The 18,187-nt window shown below is 46.7% G+C and overlaps 2 protein-coding genes across 3 annotated transcripts; one reads left to right on the top strand and one right to left on the bottom strand.

The window, feature by feature from the left end:
• The first annotated feature begins 2,105 nt into the window (after positions 1 to 2,105).
• Positions 2,106 to 11,721, top strand: LOC136767862 (uncharacterized). Of its 2 annotated transcripts, XM_066721908.1 has the most exons (13): positions 2,106 to 2,539; positions 6,161 to 6,244; positions 6,464 to 6,586; positions 6,817 to 6,877; positions 7,051 to 7,106; positions 8,264 to 8,362; positions 8,647 to 8,757; positions 9,832 to 9,936; positions 10,062 to 10,148; positions 10,280 to 10,384; positions 10,670 to 10,753; positions 10,845 to 11,045; positions 11,327 to 11,721. In XM_066721908.1, exons 1-13 carry the CDS (start codon positions 2,437 to 2,439, stop codon positions 11,401 to 11,403), a joined length of 1,296 nt encoding a protein of 431 aa, XP_066578005.1. In that variant the 5' UTR covers positions 2,106 to 2,436; the 3' UTR covers positions 11,404 to 11,721. The 2 variants fall into 2 exon arrangements, with proteins under 2 accessions (XP_066578005.1, XP_066578006.1); XM_066721909.1 differs by lacking the exon at positions 9,832 to 9,936.
• A 180-nt stretch (positions 11,722 to 11,901) lies between these two features.
• Positions 11,902 to 17,726, bottom strand: tufm (Tu translation elongation factor, mitochondrial). Its single transcript, XM_066721895.1, has 10 exons — positions 17,622 to 17,726; positions 15,613 to 15,659; positions 14,979 to 15,123; positions 14,550 to 14,716; positions 13,716 to 13,985; positions 13,418 to 13,550; positions 13,085 to 13,189; positions 12,814 to 12,965; positions 12,567 to 12,686; positions 11,902 to 12,451 (listed from the first exon to the last, which is right to left on the bottom strand). Exons 1-10 carry the CDS (start codon positions 17,659 to 17,661, stop codon positions 12,281 to 12,283), a joined length of 1,350 nt encoding a protein of 449 aa, XP_066577992.1. The 5' UTR covers positions 17,662 to 17,726; the 3' UTR covers positions 11,902 to 12,280.
• Positions 17,727 to 18,187: the final 461 nt, after the last annotated feature.

Below are 18,187 nucleotides of genomic sequence, written 5' to 3'. Positions count from 1 at the left end.
AGATGTTTATGATTGTAGTGTGGTATAATGGTTGGAGGTGGGGTAATGAATGTCTTTCTCTGTGCAGAACAGCTGCACACAGTTGATTGGGGTTGTTTGTTTAAACGTTTCTTAGTCAAAAGGCACTTCATATTTTTTAGAGCCTGCCTCTCTTTTCCCATCACCCCTCTTCCCTCCACCTCTCTTGTCCCCTCTTCCTGTCTATACACATCTAGGTTATCTAATCTGTCTGTTACCCATCTCTCCTTATGGAGCATCACACACACATTAAGACTCTTCTCAAAAGCATTATATGACACAGTGAAATACAGCTGGCACAGATTCCAACCTGCATCAAGGCTCCCAGTACTGTAACTAAAAACCAAAACAGAATAATCAGAAGTGTGTGCAGTGAGGGGGCTGGGATCTCAATAAATACAGAGCTAGTCATAGTGAGGTCATTTAAACGTGACAGAGGAAGTCAAGAAATAGCAGTCAGGAGCACCAGCAGGAACCACATTAGTGTGAAATAGAAAGTAGAAGTTAAAGTGTTGTATTGTCCAGGAGGTGTTAGTTCAGTGTTGATAATGAGGATGCAATTTGTAAGGCATCCACAGGATGATGCTTATTACATAATGGTAATACAATAATCTAGGGAAAAGGGTGACAGATACGGAGGATCCCTGGAATCAGCGAAGGCACCGAGCCCCGAGAAAAATAGGTGCGGCCATTTATAGATCGAGAGTTTGAGAGACAACACAGAAAAAATCCATATATGGGATTAATTGAAATAATCAATGAATATTAACTAAATATAGATTCATATGCAAGTAGTAGGTTATATTGGCTACTGAATAATCAACATAGCTAATTAAATCTGAAACCACTCTGTCAGGCCCTTTGGTACAATTCCACCTCAGCATTTCTGTGGCCTTGTGGACAATTCTCAGAAACAACAGGAAGGTTTGTTGTTAATGTATGGTTACCTCATCCGCTGAAAGTGTCTCTGTCTGCTACAGACTTCTCTAAACATAGAAAAAAAGGCAGAAAGTCCTAGAAACTGAAGTCCTAGGAACAGATATTTAAATAGTAGTGAAAGAACATACAGTGCATCCGGAAAGTATTCACAGGGCTTCACTTTTTCCACATTTTGTTATGTTACAGCCTTATTCCAAAATTGATTAAATTCATTATTTTCCTCAAAATTCTACGAACAATTCCCCATAATGACAACGTGAAAGAAGTTTGTTTGAAATCTTTGCAAATGTATTAAAACTAAAAAAAAAAGCACATGTACATAAGTATTCACAGCCTTTGCCATGACACTCAAAATTGAGCTCAGGTGCATCCTGTTTCCACTGATCATCCTTGAGATGTTTCTACAACTTGATTGGAGTCCACCTGTGGTAAATTCAGTTGATTGGACATGATTTGGAAAGGCACACACCTGTCTATATAAGGTCCCACAGTTAACAGTGCATGTCAGAGCACAAACCAAGCCATGAAGTCCAAGGCATTGGCTGTGGTTTTTTTTTTTTTTTTTTTTTTTTTTTTTTTTTTTTTTTTTTTTAATATAAATACATTTCAAAGATTTCAAACAAACTTCTTTCACGTTGTCATTATGGGGTATTGTTTGTAGAATTTTGAGGAAAATAATGAATTTAATCCATTTTGGAATAAGGCTGTAACATAACAAAATGTGGAAAAAGTGAAGCGCTGTGAATACTTTCCGGATGCACTGTATGTTAACCCCAGTTTCTCTTGACAGCTGTGGTTACCAACATAGGGTCATGACTTCAGGGTGATTTGTGTTATTTCTTTCTGGTCAGCCTGGGCCTGCCTGTGTGGTCAGTTTAGTGTCTCCTCTCTCCCGTCTCTTCTCTCTCCTTTTCCCCTTCTCTCTTTCCTTTTCCCCTCTCCTATTCCCCCTTCTCTCTCCTTTTCCCCTTCTCTCTTTCATTTTCCCCTCTCCTTTCTCCCCCTTCCTCTTCCCCCTTCTCTCTCCTCCGCCCCGCTGCTGTTTACAGTAATGATCTGTCCGCCCTGCGCATCAGTGACCCACCCCCATTCTCTCACTTCTTCTTTCTCCGCAGTTCAGCTGCATCCTCATTCTGCACAAACAACACAGCGCCTCACCGTGATGTCGCCAACGCGTCCTGCAGCCTTATCTTTCCTCTGTGCGTGTCTCTCCATCTCTCTTCTTCATTAAGGCACACTCTCTCTTTTTTCCTTTTCCTCTCCACCTCCTCCCCTGTCTACCTGTTTCTCCCTATTTTCCTCTCTGCCCTCTCTCTTTCTCTCTACTATATACATTTCCTAGACCGGTCTTTTTCAGTGGTCCAATACATATTCTGATTCACTGCTGTCGTTCTTCCCATCTGACCCCACCCCTTCCCCGCCCATCCTCTCTGTATCTCTCTCTTTCTCTAACTCTCTGTCTGGCTGTCAGTGCTCAGTATGATGCAGCTGCAGTGGAGTATCTGGCTCTGTGCTGTGTTCGGGGTGACCGGGACACACCTACAAGATGTACCTACAACATCTGTGGGTCCCACCGACACAGGTAGGAGATGGCAGCACCAGGTTATAACTATACACAGGCAGTGCTAGTGTAATAGACTAACATAACTGTACAGACAGTGTGACACACTACATTATATTTGTGTCACATTATTATTTTGGCATAATTTTATACATTTACTCAGGCATTAATTTTACATTCAGTATCAACTGTAAGCGGACAGACACCATTTTAGTGGCAGTTGTCACAAAATACTTGTTACACATTACCTGCTCTGAAACGCAAAATAGTGGGACGACACAATATATCAGTCGGGTGAAGTGGGAGCCATTAATGTAGACGACAGAGCCTGGCTCCCTTCAGGGGGGGATTTCTCTGAATGAGAAGAGAGAAGTTACTGAGAGGGTACACAAGGGTTTAGTCACCGATAGTTACACAGAAAGTGTAAGTGTGAAAAGTGCTGGTGTGGTCGGATGACACATTTGAATAATTTTGCAACACCCTGTCAGTCCACTGTAAGGCCGTAAGCGATTGCTCAGACCTGATGCTGCACTGCCCTGTAATAAGGAAACTCCCATTTAGTGTCAGTGCTATAGCAGGGCCTAGTCTTCCTCACTGTGATGCATTAGGACACATTGAAACAAGAAAGAATATATTTATATATATATATAATAACCACTTTCTCCAGTACAGGGTCATGGTGATGATGATAATCATAATAAATTACCCAGGGAGATATTCAACTGTCATAGGATACAGTTCTCAAAAGCACTACATCATACAGAAAAAACAATACATGTCAAATACAACAGAGCAATATAGATCAAAACCATACAGCGCCACGTTTGGGCCCTATTGGTCATATGACAGGGAGCAGTCGAAGTGTGAGAGGCACCTAACCGTGACACGCCAGGTCCAAAGGCTTCTATTGGCATTGGTTTAATTAGTACCCATTTACACATGTAATGTGGAAAAGGAGTACACCTACAAATACTAAAGGTTTATTACCTAAGGTGGTGGTTGTTAATATAATCACCATTTTTAATTATTATTGTTATGGTTTATGTTGTGATGAAAATAGACTGGAAATGTTGTTCTCTCTCTCTCTCTCTCTCTCTCTCTCTCTCTCTCTCTCTCAGTTCCTTTATCGGTTTTATTTCCGTGGAAGCGCTGTTCAGTTAGGATGTGTTTCTCTCTTGGGCTGTTTTCTCCGCGTGTGTCTCATGTCCTGTTATGTCCCCTGAGAGCACCGTGTGATGTTTCAGTTTGACTCAGGGCCCAGCTGCAGAGCTGACATCTGGACTCAGACAGACAAACAACAGCAGGAGCACAAACACAAGAAAGTACAGTACAATACATAACATAAGAAACATAAGAAAGTTTACAAACGAGAGGAGGCCATTTGCCCCTTCGTGCTCGTTTGGTGTCCATTAATAACTAAGTGATCCAGGATACTATCCTATTTTGAATGTTACCAAATTTTCAGCTCCAGCCACATCGCTGGGGAGTTTGTTCCAGATTGTGACGCCTCTCTGTGTGAAGAAGTGTCTCCTGTTTTCTGTCTTGAATGCCTTGAAGCCCAATTTGCATTTGTGTCCCCGGGTGCGTGTGTCCCTGCTGATCTGGAAAAGCTCCTCTGGTTTGATGTGGTCGATGCCTTTCATTATTTTGAAGACTTGAATCAAGTCCCCACGTAGTCTCCTCTGTTCCAGGGTGAAAAGGTTCAGGTCCTCAATCTCTCAGTAGGACATTCCCTTCAGACCCGGAATAAGTCTGCTGACAGTACAGTAAAATACATATCACTGCAGTACAGTACAATATAGTAGAAAACACTGAAGTTGAAAACATTACAGTACAGTACAATACAATAAAGAATACTACACTAAAGTATAATACAGTGAATAACAATGCAGTGCTGTACAGTATACAGCTCTGGAAAATTATCAGTTTCTCTGGTTTTACTATATATAGGTATGTGTTTGGGTAAAATGAACATTTTTGTTTTATTCTGTAAACTACTGACAACATTTCTCCCAAATTCCAAATAAAAATAATGTCATTTAGAGCATTTAGACGACTGGTCAAAATAACAAAAAAGATGCAGTGTTGTCAGACCTCGAATAATGCAAAGAAAATAAGTTAATGTTAATTTTTAAACACAATACTAATGTTTTAACTTGGTTTAACTTTGGTGGAATAACCCTGATTTTCAATCACAGCTTTCATGCGTCTTGGCATGCTCTCCACCAGTCTTTCACATTGATGTTGGGTGACTTTATGCCACTCCTGGCGCACAAATTCAAGCAGCTCGGCTTTGTTTGATGGCTTGTGACCATCCATCTTCCTCTTGATCACATTCCAGAGGTTTTCAATGGGGTTCAGGTCTGGAGATTGGGCTGGCCATGACAGGGTCTTGATCTGGTGGTCCTCCATCCACACCTTGATTGACCTGGCTGTGTGGCATGGAACATTGTCCTGCTGGAAAAAACAATCCTCAGAGTTGGGGAACATTGTCAGAGCAGAAGGAAGCCAGTTTTCTTCCAGGACAACCTTGTACTTGGCTTGATTCATGTGTCCTTCACAAAGACAAATCTGCCCGATTCCAGCCTTGCTGTAGCATCCCCAGATCATCAAATTTCACAGTGGGTGCAAGACACTGTGGCTTGTAGGCCTCTCTAGGTCTCCATCTAACCATTAGACGACTAGGTGTTGGGCAAAGCTGAAAATTGGACTCTGAGAAGATGACCTTTTGCAAACCTCAGCCTGGCTCTTCTTTGCTTCTCATTGATGAAGGGCTTTTTTCTAGCTTTTCACGACTTCAGCACTGCCTCTAGGAGCCTGTTTTGAACCGTCCTCTTCATGCACTTCACCCCAGCTGCCGTTTGCCATTCTTTTTGTAAGTCCCTTCATGTCATCCTACGGTTGTTGAGTGACATTCGAATGAATTGGGGGTCATCCCGGTCAGTGGAGAATCGTTTTTGCCCTCTGCCGGTCTGTAGCTTTGTTGTCCTCAATGTCTGCTGCTTGACCTTGTTCTTATGAACCGCCATCTTTGAAATTTTAATGATGGAAGCAACCCAACGCTCACCGTATCCCTCCAGTAGCCAGTAAAGCTAGAATTGAACCCTTCTTTGCCTCACTCAGAACTTTCCTTTTCAACTCTTTTTGAAAGGTTCTATTGCGTAGTCAATAGTTATTTTTTTATTCCAATTAATTTTGAGGTACTACTAATACTGTTTTTGCCATCCAGCTGGTCCTTTTGCAAGAGGATAGTGATGACCACAGCAGTGTTTTTATACTTTTCGTCATTAAATAAGATTTGGTTCAGGTGATCACCTAATCAGTACCTCATTCAGAAGACTGAGGTGTGTGTGTTGGAATTCAACAGACACTGGAATGGAATGGCTGCCATACATGTAGAGATGCTGATTTAAGAACAATGTGCAGTGGTCTCTTAAATTTTTCCAGAGCTGTATATCCCTGCAGTACAGTACAGTAAGGTAAAGGTGTGGTAAACTAAGGGCTCAATCAGAACAATGAAGCGTTTAGGTCCTAAATGTTATGATTCTGTGACTGATTTATAATATACTGTGTGGCCAGCAGTGCTGGTGTAGTTCAGTACAGTACAGTATGGTGTGACACTATCTGATCTCTCTACTTTAGTTTCCAAAGTAACGACGATGACCCCTGGTGTCAAGAATGAGAACGACACCACCACGAACCACAGCCTGGAGCACAGAGGCAACGGTAAAGACACAGGATCTCTGTCTCTCTTAACTCATTCTTTTAATGTACTGTACTGTACTGTCCAGTCTGTACTATATGAACTCTCTATGTCTCTCAATGCAGTATTATTATACATCAGTCTCTCTCTCTCTCACAGTGTGGTGTCCAGTCAGTCAGTCAGTCAGTGTGTCTGTAACTGTATTAACCCCTCTCTCTCTCTCTCTCCCTCCCTCACCGCAGTGTCTCACCTTCAATCTGACTCGGTATCTTCGCCTTACTGGATCCTACTAGTGACGCCGGGCTGTGCGCTAGTCTTGGGTGTCTTCCTGTTCACCCTCACACTGGTTCTGTACCAGCGCTACGGTGAGACAGTGTGCAGTGTGCAGTGTGCAGTATGCGTGTGTGTGCAATGTGTGTGATCAGGAGTGACTGTGCAAGGACAGAGAGAGGTGAGTTGGAGAACAAATAGCCGAGGTGCGGGGCAGTGGAGACAGAGGGCAAACAGGTGGTAGAGAGAGAAGGGAGAGGGGAGAGAGGAGGAATGAAAGAGGGGAGGGACAAGCCTCTCACTCTGTCTCCCATCGTTTTGGCAGAGCGGAGAGAGAGAGCAGCGAGGGAGAAGAGGATGGCAGACGCCAAACAGAAGAGTTGCAGGTACACTGACACAACACACAACACAACACACAACACAACACAGTACAATACATTCAGTGTGTCAATCAGTCTGTGTATCAGTGCGTCAGTGCTGCAGTGCTGTAGCTGCCTGCAGTCCCTCAGTGACAGTGTAATGATATGTCCTGTCTCTGTCCTCTCTGTGAATATCCCAGGTCTCATTGTTACAACTCTTACTGGGACGGGGCCATGGTGAATGGTCTGTCCACAGGTGAGACACGGTAACTGTTTTCAGTGTGTTCAGTAGCGACTGTGCTGTGTGTCAGTGTTCGGTAGCGACTGTGCTGTGTGTCAGTGTTCGGTAGCGACTGTGCTGTGTGTCAGTGTTCGGTAGCGACTGTGCTGTGTGTCAGTGTTCGGTAGCGACTGTGCTGTGTGTCAGTGTTCGGTAGCGACTGTGCTGTGTGTCAGTGTTCGGTAGCGACTGTGCTGTGTGTCAGTGTTCGGTAGCGACTGTGCTGTGTGTCAGTGTTCGGTAGCGACTGTGCTGTGTGTCAGTGTTCGGTAGCGACTGTGCTGTGTGTCAGTGTTCGGTAGCGACTGTGCTGTGTGTCAGTGTTCGGTAGCGACTGTGCTGTGTGTCAGTGTTCGGTAGCGACTGTGCTGTGTGTCAGTGTTCGGTAGCGACTGTGCTGTGTGTCAGTGTTCGGTAGCGACTGTGCTGTGTGTCAGTGTTCGGTAGCGACTGTGCTGTGTGTCAGTGTTCGGTAGCGACTGTGCTGTGTGTCAGTGTTCGGTAGCGACTGTGCTGTGTGTCAGTGTTCGGTAGCGACTGTGCTGTGTGTCAGTGTTCGGTAGCGACTGTGCTGTGTGTCAGTGTTCGGTAGCGACTGTGCTGTGTGTCAGTGTTCGGTAGCGACTGTGCTGTGTGTCAGTGTTCGGTAGCGACTGTGTTGTGTGTCAGTGTTCGGTAGCGACTGTGCTGTGTGTCAGTGTTCGGTAGCGACTGTGCTGTGTGTCAGTGTTCGGTAGCGACTGTGCTGTGTGTCAGTGTTCGGTAGCGACTGTGCTGTGTGTCAGTGTTCGGTAGCGACTGTGTTGTGTGTCAGTGTTCGGTAGCGACTGTGCTGTGTGTCAGTGTTCGGTAGCGACTGTGTTGTGTGTCAGTGTTCGGTAGCGACTGTGCTGTGTGTCAGTGTTCGGTAGTGACTGTGCTGTGTGTCAGTGTTCGGTAGCGACTGTGCTGTGTGTCAGTGTTCGGTAGCGACTGTGCTGTGTGTCAGTGTTCGGTAGCGACTGTGTTGTGTGTCAGTGTTCGGTAGCGACTGTGCTGTGTGTCAGTGTTCGGTAGCGACTGTGTTGTGTGTCAGTGTTCGGTAGCGACTGTGCTGTGTGTCAGTGTTCGGTAGTGACTGTGCTGTGTGTCAGTGTTCACAGGGGGCTCTGTGGACAATCTGTCCTATGAGAATGTCGAGGTGGCCGTCTACAACCAGCAGAGTCCCAAGCCACTGCAAGACCTAAACGAAGGTGAGACACTGAACACCTCTGTCTCTCTCCCCCCTCACTCTCTGGTTACAGTGTCAATATTGTGTAGTGTCGAGTCAGTCTGCTCCTGTATGTATTTGTTAACCCCTCTTTCCATCTCTTACTCTCTCTGTCTCTTTTTCCCTTCCCTCTCCTTTCTTGTTTCTCTTTGCCACTCTCCCCTCCCTATTTCAGTCTCTTGTTCTGTGCTGTATTGACCCCCCCCTCCGCCACCCTCTCTCTGTGCAGTGTTAATGCACTGTATTAACACCCGTCCCTCTATGCAGATTACCTCGTTCCCGATAATGAAGTGACGGATGGAGAGAAGGAAGGAGGGAGAGGGAATGGTGTGCGGATCTGTGTCTCCCTGTACCACACCCAGAAGGGAGCAGACCAAGGTACTGTCCAACTGTCATCTGTATACCAGATGGTCTGTACTGTATACAGTCTGTACTATACTATGTGTTTCTGTGTGTGTATATATCTGTATATAAAGACAGGTGACAAATTAAAGGAAAAACCTGAATAAATGAGTGGAGGAACATAACGAATTCAGATGCCTCCAAACAGGTGTACTGCATGATACAATTAAGCAATTAACATCCTATCATGCTCTGTGGCATGTATACAAATGCTGACCGGCCCAGCTGACCTCAATTTTGAATCAAGATGGCAAGAGGAAAGGATCTAAGTGACTTTGAAAGAGGGGTCATTATTGGGGCACGAATGGCAGGAGCTTCAGTCACAAAGACGCACAACTGGCTCGTGGTCTCAACAAATGGGCAAGTGCATGTGTGGGACACCAAGAGAAAGGGACAGGCCTGACTGCTTGACCCCTACAGTGAGGGGGTCCGGAGGCTCTCTTTCTTGGCATGGTTTGGGTCCACTTGTCCCCTTAGAAGGAAGGGTCACTGCAAATCATTACAAGTTTTTTTCTGAGTGATCACCTTTATCCTATGTTGACACATTTCTCTCCTGATGGGAGTGGTCTCTTCCAGGACAATGCCCCATCCACAGGGCACGAGCGTCACTGAATGGTGTGATGAGTATGAAAATGATGTGAATCAGATGCTATGGCCTTCGCAGTCACCAGATCTCAACACAATTGAACACCTATGGGAGACTTTGGACCGACGTGGTTAGACAGCGCTCTCCACCACCATCATCAAAACCCCAAATGAGGGAATATCTTTTGTAAGAATGGTGTCCATCCCTCCAGTAGAGTCCAGAGACTCGTACAATCTGTGCCAAGAGCATTGAAGCTGTTCTGGCGGCTCGTGGTGCCCAACACCTCACTGAGACACTTTATGTTGTTTTTTCCTTTAATTTGTCACCCGTCTGTGTGTATATATGCAATTTGCTCTATTGTGTAGATGTCTATATTTACTCCCTCTCTCAGTGCAGCGTCAGTGTATTCCATTGTCCCTGTCCCTCTCTCTCTCTCTCTCTCTCACTCTATCTGTCTCTCACAGATGGGGGGTCCTATGAGAACATGCAGAATTCAGTGTTCTCAGAGCCTCTCAGAAATGGTGCCCCTCCAAGGATACACACAGGAACTAACAATGAGGAGGAGGAGGGTAAGAGAGGGAGAGAGAGAGTGGGGGGGAATAAGGCAGAAACAGAGAGAGAAAATATGTGTCTTTGGTTTCTTGTATTAGTCTGTAGAACCTGTGTTAACCCCGTCCAACCCCCCTCTCTCCAGATTATGTTGCTCCTGAAGAGGAGGGGGAGGAGGAAGGGAGAGGGCAGCCGGGTCAGCTCCATGTCTTCCAGAATGACCTCGACACAGGTACTTGTCTGTCTGTCTGTGTATACTACACCATGACACACTGTGCCGGTATACAACACACTCTCCAGCCTGGGAAACATGTGTCAATGTGTCTGTACTGTAGTAAACAGTGTCCTCTCCCTCTCCCTCAGACGGGGAATCCTATGAGAACATGGAGAGCTCAGTAATCTCAGGGCTCAGCAGAAATGGTGCCCCCCACAGGACACACTCAGGAACTGACTGTGAGGAGGAGGAGGGTGAGAGAGAGGGGGTTGGCAGGGTTTTTGTGGGAGGAAGGGAACAAGAGTGTACTGTCCCACAAAAGATCCTCTATGTAAACAAAAAAGATAGTCAACGCCCCCTTTTCATCTATCTTTGAGACGGGATGCATTGTGGGAGTTGCAAGGAGTGCTGTTTTTCTCGCCATCTATATAATGGAAAATCGTTATGAATATTCAATAAGCCGCTACTAGAGACAGCACTCTAGGCCATAAAGCGCTCGCGCCACTTTGTGTTGTGTTAACCCCCCATCTTTCTCACAGATGGGGAGTCCTATGAGAACATGCAGAGCTCAGTGTTCAGCAGAACTGGCACAACCCCAAGGACATACAGTGAAGGGGAGGAGGGTGAGTGAGGGGAAAGAGGGAGGAAAAAGAGGGTAGTATCCCACATTGTGTCTGTATTAACCCCCCCACCACCACCACTCTCTCTCCCCAGATTACATTGTTCCTGAAGAGGAGGGAGGGAGAGAGGGCGGAGGTCAGCTCTCCCTGAACCCCCCCCAGAATGACCCCGACACCGATACTGTGTCAGACGGCGAGTCCTATGAGAACATGGAGAGCTCAGTGTACTCAGAGCCCTTCAGGCATGGCGCCCCCCCCAGGACACACACAGGAACAGACTGTGAGGAAGAAGAGGGTGAGAGAGAGGATAACAGAAGTAGATAGTGAGGAGACTGCAGTGTGAGTAGTATACTGTAGTACAGTGCAGTGTGTGTAGTATACTGTAGTTTTTTTCCTGTTTGCAGATCGTGTAGTAGTGCAGTGTAGTGTTATACAGTGCTGTCTACATGGTGCAGTGTGTGACTTACTGTAATGTATTGCAGTGTGTATAGCATAGTGTAGTGCAGGTTATATAGGGATGTGTGTGTTGCACTGCAGTGTGTTATACTGCACTAATGTGTGTTGCTCTGTTTGCAGACTCCTATGAGAAAATGGACTGTTTTCCTTCTCCGGGGCCAGAGAGGGTGGGAGCGGAAAACTGGCCTCACACATAGGGCTGTCTGAGAGGGAACGAGAAAAAACAAGATGGAAGGACAGGGAGTGCGGTGCCTGCACGTTGATAAGCGATGGGAATGCACAAGTGAAGGATTGAATGGAAGAGAGAGAAAACAGCCTGAGAGTCAAACAATCTATTGGAGTCCCAGAGGGTTTTGCACACATGTACAATGTGCAATACAAGTTTGTACAGATAAAATACAATGTAAATATCCACGCACACACAGCCACACCTGCTGCTTCATTCATGTTGGCTTGTCTCTGCCAGAAACAAATAGCACTCGTGTAAAGTGAAATAATAAAATTATGTGGCTTTACTTTCTTGCGGTTTCAGCAATTATATTGGTTTAATTCATTTTAAAACAGTCATTTGGTTTGTCGTTCATGAGGACTGGCTCCTCTGGACTGGGATTGATGAATACGAGTATACTGCACAGACAGCCGCATGGAGAGAGAGCGAGATGGAAAGAGAAGTAAAGGGGAGACAACCGAACACGTATTATTAAATACATTTTATTACATTCGCAGGAAATCAGTCACATCAGTAAGTGCTGTCAGAACCCCCCCACTCCCCACGCCTGTCTGTTTCTGTCATATCAGTTCATATCAGATTAATTATCCCCCCCCATAATCCTTCTCTCAGCATCTGTTGTCCAATTCACTGTCTGTCAGTCGGCCGGTCGGTCTACCTATCCAGAGCTACAGTACAGCAGCGGTCTCCGGTGATAAACAGCACTGTACTGCGGCTCTCCAGGGAAGGCGACAGTCCTTTAAAGGAGGATTCATTCTGTAACGGGGAAACCCAGCGTGCATCTGGTTGGTTGGTTGCTCTCGGTGAAGGGAATGGGGGGGAAAGGTGGCGCTGGAGGAGTCGGTCTAGCCCCAGTTGAGCTCCTCCTGGCGGGGGGTGGGCAGGATTTCGGTGACCAGGCCGGTGCCGATGGTCTTGTTGCCGTCCCGCAGGGTGAAGCGCTGGCCGGTCTCCAACACCATGGGATGCCTCAGGGTCAGGGTCAGGGAGGTGTCCTCTCCGGGCATCACCATCTCCTACAGAGAGAGGGGGGGAGGGGGTTAATACAGGACAGACACACCGACTGCATTCGAGAGAGAGAGAGAGAGAGAGAGACAACTACACGCGAAGACACACAGGCGAGATGCGGACCTTGTCACTGGGCAGGCTGATGTGGCAGGCCATGTCCCAGGTGAGAGAGAACATCACGGGCATGAAGTTGGAGACGAAGGGCTTGTGCCGCCCCCCCTCCTCCTTACTGAGCACATAGACCTGCGGAGCGAGGGAGGGAGGAGAGCGTGTCAGTGCAGTGGGAACAATACAGTCAAAAGAGCACGGTCAGTTCCGTAGAGTGGAGCGCAGCGCCGTTCAGTCAGTCCGATACAGCACCGTGTCTGACCTGTGCCTTGACCCTCTGGTGAGGCTGTATGGAGCCGGGTTTGCTCATCACCATGCCCCTGCGCACGTCCTCCCGCTTCAGGCCACGCACCAGAGCGCCCAGGTTATCACCCGCCTCCGCGCGGTCCAGAGACTGGTGGAACATCTCAATACCTGACAGGGAGGGAGAGGATAATACAGCACAGGGCCCAGACTGGAGCCAGCACTGTGTGGACTATAGTATAGTATAGGGGCCCACAGTGGAGTCAGCACTGGGGGTCTGCAGGGCTCACCTGTCACCACAGACTTGAAGGAGCGGTTGTGTCCCACGAATTCGCAGTCGTCCCCCTTCTTTATGACACCCCTCTCCAGTGTGCCGGTCACCACAGTGCCCCTGCCTGAGAGAGAGGGACGACATGTACTGCATATATGGTCCAGTGCAGCACACAGTCTATACAGTAGAGCAGGCAGTGTCTACACTACACACACAGTAGAGAGGGCAGCACGGCAGGCAGACACCATAGTAGACAGCATAGAGACTAGACTATAGAGTGGACAGTCCAGTACACTACAGCAGACTGTGTACACAGGACAGTGGACACTATATGCAGCGGTCAGTGCCGTACCGGGAATGGAGAACACAGACTCGATGGGCAGCAGGAAGGGCTTGTCCAGCTCCCTCTTGGGCAGGGGGATGTAGGTGTCGATAACCTCCAGCAGCTTCATGATGGAGTTCACGCCCAGCTCCGGCTCGCGGTTCTGATGGGTTAGATGGAGCCGGGTCACTCCCCTGGTCCTTCCCAAACATAACATCACACAGCATCTCCAAGCCCCTTCTCCCCCTCTCCTCTCCCCATCTCTCTTCTTCAGCCCTCTCTCCCCCACCACCACACAGGCTCTCCCCTCCCCGCCCCACCCCCTCACCTCCAGTGCACACAGTGCCGAGCCGATGATCACAGGGGTGTTGTCTCCGTCGTAGCCGAACTCGGTCAGCAGCTCGCGCACCTCGATCTCCACCAGCATGGTGAGCTCGGCGTCGCCCACCGCGTCCGCCTTGTTCACGAACACCACCACGTGCTCCACGCCGATCTGCCGCGCCAGCAGCAGGTGCTCCCGCGTCTGCGGCATCTGCCCGTCTGTGGCTGCAACGACCAGGATGCAGCCGTCCAGCTGGGCTGTGCCGGTGATCATGTTCTAGGGGGGGGGGGGGGAGAGAGACTTTTATGTATTGAAATGTACCTAATCATACCATTTCATTTATTCATTTAATTGTTTTAATGGTTTAATCTATGTATTTCTTTTTTATTCTTTTTCTGTTTTACTTTATTTTCTATAAAATCTATATTTTCCTGTTTATGTATCAATTATATCACATGCTTTGGCAATACTTGTATACAAATGTCATGCATTTAATTTAATTGAGAGAAAAAGAGAAGGGGAGAGAAGGTGGGGGGGAGGAGAGAAAGGAGAAAAAGAAAGGAGGAGGAGAGAGAGAGAAAGAAGAGGGAGAAGAGAGAAGAGGGAGAAAGTGAGAAGAGGGAGCAGGAGAAGGAGAGAGAGAAAGCAGGAGAGAGAGAGAGAAGGAGAAAGTGAGAGAAGAGGGAGAAGGAGAAGGAGAGAGAAGGAGAAGGGGGGGGGGGGCGTTAGTAAGGGCAAAAATGAGAGCGAGTGAGCGCGTCTGCAGTGTGACCAGGGCAATCAGGTGCACAGTGTGTATTTTAAAGTGTGTGGTGTACAGTGTTGTACGCAGTGCCGTACCTTAACATAGTCGGCGTGGCCGGGGCAGTCGGTGTGCGCGTAGTGCCGGTTCGCGGTGCTGTACTCCACGTGCGAGGCGTTGATGGTGATGCCGCGGGCCTTCTCCTCCGGGGCGTTGTCAATATCCTCGTACTTCTTATAGCGAGCGCCGCCAGCATCCGCCAACACTGAGAAGGAGGGAGGGAGAGTTACACACAAACAGGACCCTGCGCTGTGGGGTGGTGGCCCGTGTGCATTGTACAGCGTGTAGTTCAGGGTTTGTGCTGTACCGCGTGTAGTTCAGGGTTTGTGTGTTGTTCAGTGCGAGTGTATTGATAAATACTGATAGAAGTAAGTTGGCTTTTTCCCTCATTAGGACTCATGCTGTAGAGACCAGCCCTAGTCTTGGCCGTGAGGGTGCGGGGGTCCCGGAGTGCTGGCAGCGGTTACCTTTAGTGATGGCAGCGGTCAGCGTGGTCTTGCCGTGGTCCACGTGGCCGATGGTGCCGATGTTGACGTGGGGCTTGTCGCGGGCAAACACCCGCTTCGCTTCCGCAGCATAGCACCGCCGTCCACCAGACACCAGCACTGGACACTGAGAAAGAGAGAGAAACATGGTGAAGGAGAGAGCAGAAAATTCAGGACAAGAAGAAATATGTTAGTCAGAACTCCAGTTTCTACTGCAATGGTACAGCTCTGGAAAAAATTAAGAGACCACTGCAAAAAGATCAGTTTCTCTGGTTTTACTATTTATAGGTATGTGTTTGGGTAAAATGAACATTTTTGTTTTATTCTATAAACTACTGACAACATTTCTCCCCAATTCCAAATAAAAAATATGAATGGAATGGAATGGCTGCCATACATGTAGGATCTCTACATGTATGGCAGCCATTCCATTCCATTCATATTTTTTATTTTTATTTTATCTGCAGTGGTCTCAGTTTTTCCCAGAGCTGTCTCTCTCTCTTGGTTACAAACAGGAATGATCACTTGTGTCTCAGGCAGATGCCCAGTTTAATAAACACTGTTGACAGCCTCCCCCTGTGGTTCAACCACGGTACTGCGGGACAACAATACTCACTGCTCTGTAAGAATTGTGCAGGAGACCGGTCACTGAGCTCTGCAGAACTGGAGAGAGAAAAGGAAGACAATTGGGAATTAATTAATTAATAATAACTATTACAGTCTTTCATGATTATATAACAATACATTGGTTTTCTACAACTTCTACAGCTCAGTGTATGTACTGGCAGACACTGCTGTGCTATTTAGTGTCAGATCTATTTGAGTACATACATGTACACACACACACACACACAACCACACACACAAAGCTGCCCAGAATCTAAAACATACAAACTACAAAAACATAAATCCATGATTAAGTAGATAACTAACGATACTTTACTGCAGGGGCTTTATCATGTTGTATGTTAGCCTAAAACCCCAACCAATCAAGAAAAAAACACCCACAATAGTAAATGTGTATCCTACAATGGTTCCAAAACAGCATTTTATTAAAGCAGTGTATACATGGGGTGCCATACACAGACCTTAGTCATTCTGCACAGAATCTGCAGAAAGTCTGAGCATTCACTGGCTAAATGGTCAGATTCTTCTGAGCAGATTCTGTTCAGAATGAGGAAAGTCTGCGTGTCACCCCCCTTATAAACATGCAGAGTGATGCATTCTGGGCATAGTAGTTTTCTGTAGGAAGTCTTAAAACTACAACTGCCATGGGTATGAAAGATTTAATAAAGGTCTGTTTTGGAATCGTTGTAGGACATTAAGTAGTATTCAATTTAAATCAAGAGTTATATTTATGTAGTCCTACTTACTGAATTGAATATGTTCTGTATATTTTATTTATGATTCATTCATAGCAGTATGGGGTTTTATTTATGGAATTTGTAAGTGAATATGTATCTATTATTTATGATTTATTATAGCACTATTTGTTTTTAGCACAGCTTATGATATACTGTGGCCTTAATCAAGTGATTAGTAGTGATTTCTAACAGAAAACTTGATAAGTTTTGTCATAGACCCACATTTATATTTTATATAGTTATATTTCAGTCTTCTGCAACAGAGGAAATCTATGGTTTGACTAATTGGTTTACATCTCATGGGGACTTCTGAAAGTGTAGCCGAGTGTTAAAGAACATGATTAAGGGGGAATCAGGATGTCTGCACACTAATCTTTTGCTTTGCTCCACTAGGTTGGTGGCACTGGACAAGCCTGAAGATTAGAAGATCAACTGATTAAGTCAGGTATAAAGGGGGGTTAATCAGTTGATCTGATCCGTCTGTTTATGACATTATGCCACGGCATGGACTGATTTTTGTCAAGAAGCTTCGTTTTGTAATTGCCAAAGTGACAGGCTACTCAATATTGTTTAATTTATTTAAGAGTAAAACAAAGCTATGTATTAAGTTGCTTTATGGAATCAATCCTGGGTAGTTTTCCATATTGTATCAGTGGTTTGCAGGCTGGATCTCCACAGGTCTGGCCGCCTCAGCCCCAGCAGTGGAAGTGATGTAGAGCCGACCTGCCGCACTGTAACTCGTCCCTGTATTGTATCGTTGAGCTGCTGCACAGTCGCCGGCTCTTTTTAACAGCTAACGGCTCGTCGAAATGATGCAGCTCGGGGGCAGATGAGGTCCAACCCGGTCGGGCTGAGCCGCCCTCTCAGGGGACAGTCGGGGCTCCCATACCGAGCAGCTCCACACACCGGCAGCGTACCGACACAAAGCCGCTAGCACGACACACACACCGGTCATATATAGATGCATACAGACACACTGCCGTTTACTAATTACTTATTCAACGCTTGATTTTAGTGGTTTATCTCAGTTTATCTCAGTTTATCTCAGTGGCGCACCGTTGCTTGACGCGGAGTAAGAAATGACCTTTAGCGCCAGTAGCATCGCATCTCTCCCTCACACCAACACACACGGTCTCCATGCACTAACCCTCCCGAAATCAGGGGGCAAACCCGGCCCTGACCGCGTCCCCGTCGCCCCACCGCCGGGGTACATGGGGGTTTGCAGCCCTGCAGAGGACTTCAGGGGCGGACGATGACTTACCGGAGCTCACGCACGCACGCAGTCCCAACAGCGCAGCCATCTTGGATCGGCTCGTCAAGACAGACAGGCACTTCCGCGACGGGGATATGACGTCATCGACCCGCGACCGCACTCACGAAGGTCCCCCGCTCCCCTACATCAAAGATCCTGATCTCTACCGTCACCGTGCAATTTAAATTAGTTTTTTTTTTGACGTTGCAAGATTCAAGTATATAGGTGTTTGTTATACTTATTGGAGATAGTGTACTGTACATATAGAGCTGGAGTGCAGACACCAAAGTGGATGCATGCTCGATTTAAAACAGAGAACACAATGAATCATACATTTATTTCATAGTGACCCTACTTGTATCGCTGCATATAATCGAATTATGTTTAAAACTGCAATCAATCAAGTTGAATGGTACTGCGAAGTGACCTATCAGAGCCGCACAGAGGCACTGCCACTCCTTTGTAACATCAATAGTTAATGCTCAACTCTGTATACATCTGCCTAGTGTGCAGACACTGCCTGCAGCCCTTGCCCTACGTAGATCTCTCTGATATTGATATACATCTATCTAGAT

The sequence above is a fragment of the Amia ocellicauda genome, chromosome 14 (assembly GCF_036373705.1).
Source record: "Amia ocellicauda isolate fAmiCal2 chromosome 14, fAmiCal2.hap1, whole genome shotgun sequence".
NCBI lineage: Eukaryota > Metazoa > Chordata > Actinopteri > Amiiformes > Amiidae > Amia > Amia ocellicauda.
This window is presented reverse-complemented; position numbering and strand designations above follow the sequence as displayed.

Excerpts from the sequence above, each read along its gene's own strand:
- LOC136767862 (XM_066721908.1), top strand. The coding sequence starts at position 2,437 with ATGATGCAGCTGCAGTGGAGTATCTGGCTCTGTGCTGTGTTCGGGGTG. Across the intron at positions 8,363-8,646 it reads ACTGCAAGACCTAAACGAAG|ATTACCTCGTTCCCGATAAT; the intron begins GTGAGACACTGA and ends CCCTCTATGCAG. Across the intron at positions 8,758-9,831 it reads CCAGAAGGGAGCAGACCAAG|ATGGGGGGTCCTATGAGAAC; the intron begins GTACTGTCCAAC and ends TGTCTCTCACAG.
- tufm (XM_066721895.1), bottom strand. The coding sequence starts at position 17,661 with ATGGCTGCGCTGTTGGGACTGCGTGCGTGCGTGAGCTCCG. Across the intron at positions 15,660-17,621 it reads GCGTGCGTGCGTGAGCTCCG|TTCTGCAGAGCTCAGTGACC; the intron begins GTAAGTCATCGT and ends TTCTCTCTCCAG. Across the intron at positions 12,966-13,084 it reads CTTCAAGTCTGTGGTGACAG|GTATTGAGATGTTCCACCAG; the intron begins GTGAGCCCTGCA and ends CCTCCCTGTCAG.